Source organism: Muntiacus reevesi, chromosome 10, assembly GCF_963930625.1.
Source record: "Muntiacus reevesi chromosome 10, mMunRee1.1, whole genome shotgun sequence".
Lineage (NCBI taxonomy): Eukaryota > Metazoa > Chordata > Mammalia > Artiodactyla > Cervidae > Muntiacus > Muntiacus reevesi.
This window is the reverse complement of record NC_089258.1, coordinates 16126439-16141821: the sequence shown is the minus strand read 5'-3', so window position 1 is coordinate 16141821 and position 15383 is coordinate 16126439. Positions and strand designations below refer to the sequence as shown.

At 39.5% G+C, this 15383-nt stretch overlaps 1 protein-coding gene across 2 annotated transcripts in view; it reads right to left on the bottom strand.

The window, feature by feature from the left end:
* Positions 1–15383, bottom strand: part of CENPP (centromere protein P) — a 227883-nt gene that overhangs the window by 199080 nt on the left and 13420 nt on the right. For both annotated transcript variants that reach the window (XM_065946868.1, XM_065946869.1), the window contains exons 2-3: positions 8665–8846; positions 6329–6417 (exon numbers count right to left, since the gene is read on the bottom strand). In XM_065946868.1, the coding sequence (XP_065802940.1) occupies positions 6329–6417; positions 8665–8846 (271 nt within the window). The remainder of the gene's footprint in view (positions 1–6328; positions 6418–8664; positions 8847–15383) is intronic.

Below are 15383 nucleotides of genomic sequence, written 5' to 3'. Positions count from 1 at the left end.
GTTCTTTCTTATTTCAAACATATTACTCTCTTTCTTCATTTTACCAGATTGTCTTTGTTGGTTTCTATGCATTAGATGAAACAGCCACCTCTTCAGTTTTGAAGGGCTGGCTCTGTGTAGGAGGTGAACCTTATTGTTCAACCCTGCCATTGTTTTTAATTGTCTCACATACCTTTGTGATTACCCAAGCTGTCAATTTTATTTTTTATAGTTCCCAGTAGTTGAACTTGTACCAAGACAAATATTCTTTTTAGTTTCAAAAGTTCCCTATTTTTGGGATCATTTTTTCCAGTTCGTTGGGTTTCAGGGAGAGTAATTACAAAAATACATTCAATTTGTCTCTTACTCCACAAACTGTCACCCATTTGATTTATTGTGCTACATGGACCATGAATGCTGGTACATGTTGATTCTAATATTCTTGCAACTCCTCACAAACAGTACAACAACACTAACAACATCAGACAGTAAATCTGGAGAAAAGAGTTGTATGCTCCAATTGCATATGACAAGAACTGTGCCAACATGGGTAATCATTCAAACATTTTGGGTGCATTTCCCTATAGAGTAACAGGGTTGACCCAGATAATCTATCAGTTTACTTTTGGTCCCAACATCCTATTTACACGATTTTAGGTCACCTGTGGTTTCTAACACTGTACTACCATGATTTTATAATAACAATATTCTATAATAAGATAGATTTATTAGTTAGGTTACTTTTAAACTTTCTGATAGCTAAACATCTCCCTCTAGTGGAAATTTTGTTTTTAAAAATGTTTTAGAACATAAAATATAGCTATTTCTTTACCACTGCTTTTCTATCAGTCTCAACTATAAAAATCTGCCCAATATGTAAAATGGTAAAAGTATTTTAGAAGGCAGTTTGGTACTATCAATCAAAATTTACATGTACATCTCCTTTAACCTGGTGATTCCACTAGAGATATAGTTCTAAGGTATAGAGAGAAACAGAGTGTTCTTAACATAGCTTGGGACAGCATGCTCTTTCTGTAGCAAATTAGGTAAAATCAAGCAGTTCAAAAGCACCTACACACTTTGAAATGTATATAATGACAACTTATGTCCCTTTAGAGATTCAGTGATTACTGAGTTCTAGGTCTTTCAAATTGTATAAACTGTTCTCCTTAGATTTTTTTTCCTGCATCCCCTAAAGTATATGGGACAGAAACTGCTCGTAGTCCCCAATATGTGGACTTCTTTCTTGCTCCAATTTGTCCATTGGCCACATGGCCATGCATAATGAAGACTAAATTTCCAGCCTCCCCTGCATGTATTTATTGGCCATTAGAATGCAGGTGAAAATGATGGGTATTACAATTTCTAAAAAATGCTGTTCAATGGAAAAGGTGAGCCCCTGTTTGCCCAGCCCTTTCCCAATGTCTGAAATGCTGAAGTGATAACTGCACCATAATGTGGCACCCACATGGGTGATGGCAGGGCCAAGCAAAATAAACTTCTAGTATTCTGAATCTTCCTTTTTCTTTTTAAGTTTCCTATTATATGCAGCACAACTAATTTTAATTCATTAAGCATATGAGCTAACAGTGTAACTGCAGGCCATTACAAAATGGTTACAAAATTTTCAATCATGCTTTGGTAGTATGAGGATCAGAATATTAGCTTAAAGTACTGTTAATAGGGAGGTGAGGTCTGGGCTGGTGTCACTACTGTCTGGTAGGAGGTAGGGAGTGTAGCCACTATAGCATGGGTAGCAGGACTGTAGGGCAGGGCCCACATGGCTCTGGTCCTGTCTATGTGACTTCATGGTGGCCATCCAGGACCATTCAAGTCAAGCCACTGTGGGAACTGCAGTACCAGTTCATGCTAGGAATGCCTCTAGTCAAATAATAGCCATTCTTCAGAAGCACATTATGTTACTTAAAAAAATGTCCCTAAATTGAAACCTTAAGTGTGATCTGACTTCTGATGTGACCAAATTGCCACTTGATGCTTTCCTTCAAAGGATTAAAGTGACCACAAGTATGCAACTTCAACAAAATGAAATTAAAATATTCTATTCTGTTTTATATCTCAGACCAAAGCCCCACTAATGAGCACACCAACCAACTTCTGGCCACAACCTATCCTGGAATGTACAGCTGCACTGAGTAGGTTGTTCATCTCAACTTCAGAGTATGGTCTTTTTTCCAACTGGACTCATGTACAGCTTCCCATACATGTCCCTTGGACTGCAAGGGGATCAAACCAGTCAATCCTAAAGGAAATCAATCCTGATATTCATTGATATATTCACTGGAAGGCCTGATGCTGAAGCTGAAGTTCCAATACGTTGGCCACGTGAGGCGAAGAGCCTACTCATTAGAAAAGACCCTGATACTGGTAAAGGTTGAAGGCAGGAGGAGAAGGGGATGACAGAGGATGAGATGGTTGGATGGCATCACCAACTCAATGGACATGAGTTTGAGCAAACTCTGGGAGATGATGAAGGACAGGGAAGCCTAGCATGCTGCAGTCCATGGGGTTGCAGAGAGTCGGACACGACTGAGTGACTGAACAACAATTTCCCAAAGATGAGCCTAATTTTACCAGCAATCTGGCTTTTCTCCAGATAACCCAGAGAGTGACTATAAAAAGATGAATAACAATGGAAGAAAAAGCCTGTAGAAGCCCAAGGCTACTATTAGGTTGATACAAAAGTAACTGAAGTTTTGGACTGTGAATTTTAAATCATTATAACTAGGCTCAAACACATCTTCATTAATCAAAATAGGAACCATTACAATCAGCACATTTTTACCAATGAGAAATAAGTTTGTTATTCCTGTAGCATAAAAGCTTATGCTTCGGGATTCAACAAACTCTTAGAAAGCGTTTTCTGCCTCCTGCTGGGTATGGTAACATTTTCCCTGCCAAAAGTTGCTGAGATGCTTTGAGAAGGTAGTAGTCAGTTGGCAAGAGGTCAGGTGAATATGGCAGATGAGGCAAAACTTCGTAGTCTGATTCGTTCAACCTTGAAGCATTGGTTGTACAACACGGATTTGGGCATTGTTGTGAAGCAGAATTGGACCCATTCTGTTGATCAATACTGGCTTCAGGTGTTGCAGTTTTTGGTGCATCTCATCAATTTGCTGGGCATATTTCTCTGATGCAGTGGTTTTGCTGGGATTTAAAAAGCAGGAGTTGATCAGATGGGCAGCAGACCACCAAATAGTGACCATGACTTTCTTCTGGTGCAAGTTTGCTTTGGGAAGTGCTTTGGAGCTTCTTCTCAGCCCAACCACTGAGCAGGTCACTGGTGGTGGTTGTATAAAATCCACTTTTTATCACACATCACAATCTAGTTGAGAAATGGTTCTCTGTTGTTGCACAGAATAAGCTAAGACAACACTTCAGAACAACGGTTTTTTAAATTTTCGGTCAGCTCATAAGGCATTCACTTACTGAGCTTCTTCACCTTTACAATTTGCTTTGAATGCCAAATGACCATAGAATGGTTGACACTGAGCTCTTTGGCAATTTCTCATGTAGTTGTAAGAGGGTCAACTTCGATGATTGCTCTCAGTTGGTCATCGTCAACCTCTGATGGCCGGCTACTAGGCTCCTCAATTTTCAAGGCTCTCGTCTCCTTTGCAAAACTTCTGGAACCACCACTGCACTGTATGCTCGTTAGCAGTTCCTGGGCCAAATGTGGTTTTGATGTTATGAGTTGTCTCTTCTGCTTTATGACCCATTTTGAACGCAAATAAAAAAACTCCTCAAATTTGCTTTTTGTCTAATATCATTTCTATAGTCTAAAATAAATACAAAATAAACAGCAAGTAACAAGTAATTAGCAAAGAAACATAAAGTGAGAAATGCACATTAAAATGATGTACACCATAACCATACTTATTTAAGAATGCATTCCAATATCAAACGGCAAAGTTCAACAATGCAAAACTGCAATTACTTTTGCACCAACCTAACAGGATGCCCCTAAGCAGTTTCCTGGACACGTATACACTGATAGTGCAGACGTTTGTTTTTTTTTTTAATTTCATATCCTCAAATTTTTATTTATTTTTTTTTTAGTTTTTGTTTTTGTTTTTTTTCCAATTATTTTTATTAGTTGGAGGCTAATTACTTCACAACATTGCAGTGGGTTTTGTCTTACATTGACATGAATCAGCCACGGAGTTACATGTATTCCCCATCCCAATCCCCCCTCTCACCTCCCTCTCCACCCGATTTCTCTGGGTCTTCCCAGTGCACCAGGCCCGAGCACTTGTCTCATGCATCCCATCTGGGCTGGTGATCTGTTTCACTATAGATAATACACATGCTGTTCTCTCTGAACATCCCACCCTCGCCTTCTCCCACAGAGTCCAAAAGTCTGTTCTGTACATCTGTGTCTCTTTTTCTGTTTTGCATATAGGGTTATCATTACCATCTTTCTAAATTATATATATGTGTTAGTATGCTGTAATGATCTTTATCTTTCTGGCTTACTTCACTCTGTATAATGGGCTCCAGTTTCACCCATCTCATTAGAACTGATTCAAATGAATTCTTTTTAATGGCTGAGTAATATTCCATGGTGTATATGTACCACAGCTTCCTTATCTATTCGCCTGCTGTTGGGCATCTAGGTTGCTAGTGCAGACGTTTTAAGACATGGAACTAGATCTCAGAGCTCTGATTCTGCCAACCTGACACAATCTACAGGCCTGGCCACTAATGGAGGCCAGAATGCAGGTAAACATTTGGTATATCACCACTCTGAGTTTAGGATCACATTAGCCAGAAAGAAAAGGCAGTTGGTCCAACTATGCATCCTTCTAAAATGGGACAACATCCAGGAATTCTGAGGAGTCTGGAGTCCTGGCACGGGCTGTTCATCCTAAACGAGATTAACTCAATTGGGTCCATATTTTATTCTAGCCTTCAGCAGATGATCTTTGAGGTCATGCAGAAGTATAGTATCATCCTAAGAATTTTGCAAGGCTCCAAGGCCTGGTGCCAAACTGCCAGCAGTGAAAGGATACTCATCACCCATGTACCTGACATCCTGCTCAACTGGTTTCAGTAATGCCACACTGAGGATGTTCTAGGTCACTCTGACAGACTAGAAAGAGATACTCTGAGGTGGGAGCAAGTTGGAAACTCTGTCATCAGATGAGAGACCTAGTCAGTTCTCAGCCTGCCAGGGTCAGTGGTGACAACCAGGGACATAGACTGCAAAGAGTTCTCAAGAGGCAAAACCTCTAGTGCAGATACCTTGACCCAATCACTCATGACTAGTCAGGGATAACTTCTAATATAGAAAAAGGCATAGAAAAAAGCACAACTTGAGGCTATTTCTGTGGCTGAGGATAAGCATAAGGAATCCGGGCACACTACTGTGAATGCAAGCAAGCAGCTTATCCCTATGACTTGACTGTGACAACTGGTCTACATTCACTTCAGTTACCTGATGAACTGAGGCCAAGGCAACTTGCCTGTCCTTATCTGTTCTTTCCTCTATACATTCTCCCTATAGGCCCAAACTCATAAAACAAACTGACTGAAAATGTTTTTTTGCTATCAAAGCACATGCCCAGACTTGGTTAGTTCTCAAAATTATCCCTGGATCCTACTCTTCTTGGAGCCAGACTTTGAAGATGTCTGAGTCTTGTTCTGCCCTATGCTGACCAGGGGTTGCATGTTAACATTCTGTCTGTCTGCTTTCTAATTTTATGTGAAAATCCTAGCCAAGAGTATCTTCCTCCAGTGTTGTGCCTCAGTAGTTCTGTATAACTTGTTGGCATAACCATGACCATCTTGAAGTCTAACCCTCCAGCCCTGAATAGTCTTCAGATTGTGGTGGTCCCAGACGACCACAATTATAGGAGAGGCCAGAGGAAGAACACCAACTGAGCTACTCACAAATTCCTGCCTCAAAGAAAATGGTGAGATAATAAATGCTCTTTGTTGTTTTAAACTGTTCAATTTGGGACAAATGTTAAGCAGCAATAAATAACTAACAGATTACTGATAACTGAGATACCAGCTGACTACTGAGGGCATCCAAGACTGTTCATATGACCTCAGGGTTCACCCTGGAATCCCACAAACATCTCATTACCTCTATTTCAATAAAGACTATGCTCTCAGCAATAATACTACCATATGCAGTTGCTGGGGTATTCTTATTTAAACGAAAAAAAAAATTTTAATGGTACCACTTTGTACAAACATGCTACAAGGGGTCCTGGCTCAGGAATGTCTCCTCAACTCAGCCACTGCTGAAGACTGGGGTATGGGGTATTTTTATTTCATAGCAGCAGAATCTGTGTTACCTACCACAACATGTTCCTTAATTTACCTGGATTTCCAGAATCTGAAATTCAAGCTGAAACGTAATCATGTGGCAATTTCCTGATAATCTGTGTCTCTGCAAAACTTTTTTAATACCTATAAATCAGAAAAACAAAGATTTTTGTTTGCAAGTAACAATTTTCTTTAAATATCAATTATTTAATTTTGTGTGGCTATCTATAATAGATGTGGGTTTATGTGTGAGAGTGTTAGCATTTGCATTGAAAATACCTGGAAGGATATACACCTTTGAGAAATATGATTAAAGATAACTTGTATTTTCTAGTTCTCAGTGACACCAAAGATTAAGGTAAGAAATAGAAATACGGTAGTATAACTCTAGACAAATTTGAATTATGATAACTGTTCATATTTTTCATATTTTCAACATTGTCTGGCTCCAGTTAGACAAACTATTATTATTTTTTTTAGACAATAAATTAAATCCACGCAATTATTCAGTTAACTCTCAAAACTTTACTAAAATAGCAAAAGTACTTTTGCAGTATAACATGAATACACTCAAATTCATAAAACGCCCTATTCTTAAGTATACAGCATGAGATATATATATATGTTTACATGTGTTTCCCAAGTAACCACCACCAAGATCAAGATACAGAAATTTCAACGTATTGCATAAAGTTCCTTCATGCCTTTTCCAAGTTATACATTATGTCTCAGAAAGGAGATAACCATGATTCTGATTTTATTATATTTTTCTAATGAAGTTATTTTTAGAAGGACACAATTTGCTCTTTTTTTAAATGGAGTATAGGTGCTATACAATATATGTTACAGGTGGACAATATAGTGATTCACAATATTTAAAGGTTATACTCCTTTACAGTTATTATAAAATATTGGCCATATTCCCCATGTTGTACAATATACCCTTATAGCTTATTTTATACCTAATAGTTTGTACCTCTTAATCTACCCCTGTATTGGCCTTTCTACCAGAAGGGCACAATTCTACAAGGATAAAGAGAAAAAGATGAGAGTAAACTAATTTTATAAGCTGAAAATCAGATGGATCAGCCAGATATTATGTGAAAAATTGAAACTAACCTGGCAGAGCCAGGAAAATTGAAATCTAAGCCAGCAACGGGAAAAGCTCTGAAACAAGCCCATTCTAAATGCATTCTGGGAATTCTCTAGTGGTCCAGTGGTAAAGAATTCACCTGCCAACGCAGGGGACACAGGTTTGACCCCTGTCCAGGAAGATTCCACATGCCACAGGGCAACTGAGTCCATGCACCTCAACTACTGAGCTGATGCCCTCTAGAGCCTGTGCTCCACAACAAGAGAAACCACTGCAATGAGAAGTCCATGCACAACAAGTGGAGAGTAGCCCCTGCTGGTCACAACTGGAGAAAGCCCACGTGCAGCAACAAAGACCCAGTGTAGTCAAAAATAAAGAAAGAAACAAGCTAAAAAAATTTTTACAGGCATTCTGCATGGGCACCACCACATAAGTATCTTCTAGGATAAACCTAGGACTCAAAATAGAAAGACAGACTTTTGCACAGTAAAACTTCACTCTCCATACTCTCTGTATTCCAACTATTCAAGTACCTGAAGTGTCTAAATTTCAGTACTCATTTCTATATGTAACTCCACTGAAGTGAGTTGTCCATGACTTTCGAAGTATCACTCTCCCTCTCCCCAATCAGGAGGGTTATTTCTGTAGGAAAATCAGGAAGCATTTCATAAAATGATTCCTTCTTCTAAACAAAGACCCCAACATACAACTATGAGCTGAATTAGCTTCTCTTTACTTGTCCGTGTATCACAGACTCTTAGTAATTAATATACATTAGTCACTGGGACCAGAAACCCTCCTCTGCCAAATGATCCAGTTTTTGAAATATCTGAGTATGAGAGGTAACACAGTTCTCATGTCAGTAGTGAACAACAGCTAAGATTTACAAACTAATAGTGCTGTTTTCCTTAAAATCACTTATCTCTGTTGCTTGACTATTCAGGTACTTAAAGAGAGACCATGTCTTCTTTAATATCTACATGAGGCAGCTTTTAAGAATATTACATACACTATAAAGTTCAATAGACACCTGACAAACAAGTTTACCATAACCATACATGCAAGTCGTTACCTTGCAGAATTTATTTCAATGATAAGAAAACTAATTTTCTATGCATAATAAGGTAAACCTCAACAGTACTTGTTGATTGAAATTAATGCTTGCTCTGGAAATGCCCTGCTAGTCTAATGGTTGACTCAACACTTTCACTGCTGTGAGACCAGGATCAATCACTCATTGGAAAACTAAAATTAAGATTCTGCATGCCATGTGGTGCAGCCAAAAGAAAAAAACTTACTCTTTTCTGCCATCTCAGTGCTAGTTAAGTCTTCTGTCTTCTTGCAATAATTTCTTATACTGATACCAGTAAGTCCACTTAGAAACTGAAGTTCGGATTCTAAACTTTCAAGATGATTTCTCAGATCTTTTGATGATCTCCATTCTTCAGAATCTGATTGGTATGTTTCTTGAAATGATTTCCTAAAAAGCACAAAACACAAATAGTTACTCCAATGAAGAAACTACTAACAAGTGTTTCAACTAACATCTATAAATTTCTTCAAATCATTCCCATTTTATCGTTCTTATTCTCTTCCCATTAAAACACTACTGGGATTTTTCTTAAAATTAGTGTGGTTACTAACACTGCAGCCATTAATCTCAATATAAAACATCCTAACCAAGCAGATGGAGAAGGCAATGGCACCCCACTCCAGTATTCTGGCCTGGAAAATCCCATGGATGGAGGAGCCTGGTCGGTTACAGTCCATGGGGTTGCTAACAGTCGGACACAACTGAGCGACTTCACTCTCACTTTTCACTTTCATGCATTGGAGAAGGAAATGGCAACCCACTCCAGTGTTCTTGCCTGGAGAATGCCAGGGATGGGGGAGCCTGGTGGGCTGCCGTCTCTGGGGTCAAACAGAGGTGGACACGACTGAAGTGACTTAGCAGAAGCAACCAAGCAGAGGTGGCAAGAATACACAGAACTGTACAAAAAAGATCTTGACGGCCCAGATAATCATGACGGTGTGATCACTGACCTAGAGCCAGACATCCTGGAATGTGAAGTCAAGTGGGCCTAGGAAGCATCACTACAAACAAAGCTAGTGGAGGTGATGGAATTCCAGTTGAGTTATTTCAGATCCTAAAAGATGATGCTGTGAAAGTGCTGTACTCAATATATCAGCAAATTTGGAAACTCAGCAGGGGCCATAGGACTGCAAAAGGTCAGTTTTCATTCCAATCCCAAAGAAAGGCAATGCCAAAGAATGCTCAAACAACTGCACAACTGCACTCATCTCAAACACTACTAAAGGAATGCTCAAAATTCTCCAAGCCAGGTTTCAGCAATACATGAACCATGAATATCCAGATGTTCAAGCTGGTTTTAGAAAAGGCAGAGGAACCAGAGATCAAATTGCCAACATCCACTAGATCATCAAAAAAGCAAGAGAGTTCCAGAAAAACATCTATTTCTGCTTTATTGACTATGCCAAAGCCTATGACTGTGTGGATTACAATAAACTGTGGAAAATTCTGAAACAGATAGGAATACCAAACCACCTGACCTGCCTCTTGAGAAACCTATATGCAGGTCAGGAAGCAACAGATAGAACTGGACATGAAACAACAGACTGGTTCCAAATAGGAAAGGAGTACGTCAAGGCTGTATAGTGTCACCCTGCTTATTTAACTTATATGCAGAGTACATCATGAGAAACCCTGGGCTGGAAGAAGCACAAGCTGGAATCAAGATTGTCGGGAGGAATATCAATAACCTCAGATATGCAGATGACACCATCCCTACGGCAGAAAGTGAAGAAGAACTAAAAAGCCTCTTAGTGTAAGAAGAGAGTGAAAAAGTTGGCTTAAAGCTCAACATTCAGAAAACTAAGATCATGGCATCCGGTCCCATCACTTCAAGGCAAATAGATGAGGAAACAGTGAAAGAGTGGCTGACTTTATTTTTCTGGGCTCCAAAATCACTGCAGATGGTGACTGCAGCCTTGAAATTAAAAGACGCTTACTCCTTGGAAGGAAAGTTATGACCAATCTAGACAGCATACTAAAAAGCAGAGACATCACATTGCCAACAAAGGTCCGTCTAGTCAAGGCTATGGTTTTTCCAGTGGTCATGTATGGATGTCAGGGTTGGAGTATAAAGAAAGTTGAGTGCAGAACAATTGATGCTTTTCAACTGTGGTGCTGAAGAAGACTCTTGAGAGTCCCTTGGACTGCAAGGAGATCCAACCATTCCATCCTAAAGGAGATCAGTCCTGGGTATTCATTGGAAGGACTGATGTTGAAGCTGAAACTCCAATACTTTGGCTACCTGATGAGAAGAGCTGACTTATTGGAAAAGGCCCTGATGCTAGGAAAGATTAAGGGCAGGAGGAGAAGGGGACAACAGAGGATGAGATGGTTGGATGGCATCACCGACTCAAGGGACATGAGTTTAGGTAAACTCCGGGAGTTGGTGAGGGACAGGGAGGCCTGGTGTGCTGCAGTTCATGGGGTTGCAAAGAGTTGGACACAACTGAGCGACTGAACTGAACTGACCCAAGTTATAATACCATATTTCTACATATTAGAAAAAATCTACAAAATAAACTAAAAGATATTTTTTAAAAAACCTATAAAATAAACTAAGATCATGGCATCTGGTCTCATCACTTCATAGCAAAGAGATGGGGAAACATTGAAAATGGTGAGAGACTTTATTTTCTTGGGCTCCAAAATCACTGTGCACAGTGGCTGCAGCCATGAAATTAAAAGATGCTTGCTCCCTGGAAGAAAAACTATGACCAACCTAGACAGCATATTAAAAAGCAGAGACATTACTTTGCCAACAAAGGTTCATCTAGTCAAAGCTATGGTTTGTCCAGTAGTCATGTATGGATGCGAGAGTGGGATCATAAAGAAGGCTTAGAACTGATGCTATCAAATTGTGGTGCTGGAGAAGACTCTTGAGAGTCCTTTGGACTGCAAGGAGACCCATCCAGTCCACCCTGAAGGAAATCAGTCCTAAATATTCACTGGAAGGACTGATGCTGAAGCTGAAATGCCAATACTTTGGCCACTGGATGCAAAGACCTGACACATTGGAAAAGACCCTAATGCTGGGAGAGATTGAGGGCGGGAGGAGAAGGGGATGACAGAGGATGAGATGGTTAGATGGCATCATTAGATGGTTGATGATGACAGGGAAGCCTGGAGTGCTGCAGTCCATGAGATCACAAAGAGTCGGCCACAACTGAGTGACTGAACTGAAATGATAAAATAAATTATAATAGGAATACTTTGCAGAATTAAAATGTCTATTTAGGTTGGAATATTTTAAGTGTTCTAACCTAAGTATCTGCTATCCCAGGACATTTCAAACTATTTAAAAAGATATGATGAAATTAAAAACAAAATAAATCTTTAGCTTCTAAAAGAAGTGGAGTATCATAGGGCATTTTATACTTAGAAAGATATTCTTGGGACATTGAAGAGTATGGGGAGAGGAAAATTACAGAGGAAATACAAACAGCATGATCTGTAAACAACACTGTAATCAGATATTCTTCATTGAGAATATATAGCTCTATTTTCCTTGAAAAAGAGTAAAATTTCAGCAAATAATTGAGTTAAATTGTATTTTATTTTTTTTAATCCTTTATTGTCATCAGGGTCTCAGCCACATTTCTACACTGTTGATTTCCACTGTCTTACAACATACTTTCCTTGCCTTCTAGGGCATGATTATCCTGATTCTCACTTTACATCTTGGGTCTCTCATTGTTCATGCATGTTGTCTCCAATGTCAGAAGAAAATCCTGACAATCTTGCCTCTGCTCTTCGAAATATGCATCCTCTCATTCTAGAAAAATGCTTGATGATTAATCTCAGCTCTTTTAGGCCAGTACTTGTAAATCAGACTTTCAATCATCTCTCTTCTATCTGCAAGGTAGATTGAACTTGATATTGTTCAGTTGCTCAGTTATGTCCGACTCTCTGTGACCCAAAGGACTGTAGTACAATAGGTTTCCCTGTCCTTCACTATCTCCCAGAGTTTGCTCAAACTAATGGCCATTGAGATGGTGATGTCATCCTCTAACACACTCTTCTCCTTCTGCCCTCAATCTTTTCCAGCATCAAGGTCTTTTCCAGTGTTGGGGTGAACTAATATCTCATTGTAGTTTTGATTTGCATTTCTCTAATAATGAGTGATACTGAGCACCTCTTCATATGTTTATTAGCCATCTGTATGTCTTTTTCAGAGAAATGCCTGTTTAGGTCTTTTACCCACTCTTTGATTGGGTTGTTTGTTTTTCTGCTATTGAGTTGTATGAGCTCCCTGTATATTTTGGAAATTAATTCTTTGTTGGTTGTTTCATATTATTTTCTTCCATTCTGAGGGCTGTCTTTTTACCTTGTTTATAGTTTCCTTTGCTGTGCAGAAGCTTTTAAGTTTAATTAGGTACCAGTTATATATTTTTGCTTTTATTCCCACTATTCTAGGAGGTGGGTCATAAAAGATCTTGCTATGATTTATGTAAGAGCAACCATCTTTTAATTTCATGGCTGCAAGTACCATTCACAGTGATTTTGGAGTCCAAGAAAAAATAAAACTTGTCACTGTTTGCACTTCTTCCCCATCTGTTGTAATGATTTTGGAGCCCAAGATAAAAAGAAATTTGTCCTTCCAATAAATATTAAGGACTGATTTAGGTAATGTCTCTGCTTTAAACCATGCTGTCTAGGTTAGTCACATCTTTTCTTCCAAGGAACAAGCCTCTTTCAGTTTCATGATTGCAGTAAATGTTCACAGTGCTTTTGGAGCCCAAGAAAATAAAGTTTCTCGCAGTTTTCATTGTTTCCCCCATCTATTTGCCATGAAGTGATGGGACCAGAAGCCAGGATCTTCATTCTTAGAATGCTGAGTTTTAAATCAGCTTTTTCATTCTCCTCTTTCACTTTCATCAAGAGGCTATTCAGTTCCTCTTCGCTTTCTATCATAAGGGTGGTATCATCTGCATATCTGAGGTTACTGATATTTCTCCCAGCAATCTTGATTCTAGCTTGTGTTTCATCTAGACCGGCACTTTGCATGATGTACTCTGCATATAAGTTAAATTAGCAGGGCAACAATACACATCCTTGATGGACTCCTTTCCCAATTCTGAAAGAGTCTGTTGTTCCATGTCTGGTTCAAACTGTTGCTTCTTGACCTACATACAGATTTCTGAGGAGGCAGGTAAAGGTGGTCTGGTATTTCCAACTCATTAAAATTTTTCCAGTTACTTGTGATCCACACAGTCAAAGGTTTTAGTGTAGTTAGTGAAGCAGAGTACTCCAGTCCTATGTTGCTTCAGTCCTGTCTGACTCTTTGCAACCTTATGGACTGTAGACCACCAGGCTCCTCTGCCCATGGAAGTATCCAGGCAAGAATACTGGAGTGTGTTGTCATACCCTTCTCCAAGGGATCTTCCTCACCCAGGGATCAAACCTGCGTAACGTCTATGTGTATTGGCAATAGAAGTAGCTGTTTTTCTGGAATTCTCTTGCTTTTTCTATGATCCAATGAATGTTGGCAATTTGATCAGTGGTTCCTCTGCCTTTTCTAAACTCAGCCAGTATGTCGGGAAGTTCTCAGTTCACATACTGCTGAAGCCTAGCTTGAAGGATTTTGAGCATTACCTTGCTAGCATGTGGGCTTCCGCGGTAGCTCAGCTGGTAAAGAATCTGCCTGCAATGCAGAAGACTCTGATTTGATTCCTGGGTTGGGAAGATCCCTTCGAGAACAGATAGGCTACCCACTGCAGTATTCTTGGGCTTCCCTGGTGGCTCAGATGGAAAAGAATCCACCAGCAACACAGGAGACCTAGGTTGGATCCTTGGATTAGGAAGATCTCCTGGAGAAGGGAATGGTTACTACTCTAGTATGTGGCCTGGAGAAGTTAACCAGAAATTTAGGTTAATGATCCTTTTATGCAATCAATCTAGAGAAGAGCATGGCTACCCACTTCAGTATTCTTCTCTGGAGAATCCCATGGACAGAGGATACTGGCAGGCTACAGTGCATGGGGGTTGCAAAGAGTTGGGACAACTGAGTGACTTTCACTTTGCTAGTATGCGAAATGAGCATAATTGAACATTCTTTGGCATTGTGTTTCTTTCGGATTGGAAAGAAAACTGACTTTTACCAGTCCTGTGCCACTGTTGAGTTTTCCAAATTTGATGGCATGCTGAATGCAGCACTTTAACAGCATACTTATAGGATTTGAAATAGCTCAGTTGGAATTCCAGCATCTCCACTAGTTTTGTTCATTGTAATGTTTCCTAAGGACCCGTTGACTTCACATTCCAGGATGTCTGGCTCAAGGGGCCCACCTTTGCATGAAATGTTCCCTTGGTATCTTCAATTTTCTTGGAGAGCTCTAGCTTTCCTATTCTATTGTTTTCCTCTATTTCTTTGCATTGTTCACCTAAGAAGGCTTTCTTATCTCTCCTTACTATTCTCTAGAACGCTGCATTAAGTTGGGTATATCTTTCTCTTTCTTCTCTGCCTTTGGTTTCTCTTCTTTTCTGAGGGAAAATAGCACTATGTCATTTGAGAGTGAATACTCTCTTTTTTTTCCATTGTTTCCCCATCTATCTGCCATGAAGTCATGGGACTGGATGTCATGATCTTACTTTTCTGAATGTTGAGTTTTAAGCCAACTTTTTCACTCTTTCACTTTCATCAAGAGGTTCTTTAGTTCTTTTTAGCTTCTAACAGAGTTTTGCCAAGAGAACGCACTGGTCATAGCAAACACCCTTGTCCAACAACATAAGACAAGACTCTACACATGGACATCACCAGACGGTCAATACTAAAATCAGACTGATTATATTCTTTGCAGCCAAGGATGGAAAAGCTCTACACAGTCAGCAAAATTAAGACCAGGACTGACTGTGACTCAGATCATGAACTCCTATTGCCAAATTCAGACTTAAATTGAAAAAAGCAAGGAAAACCACTAGACGATT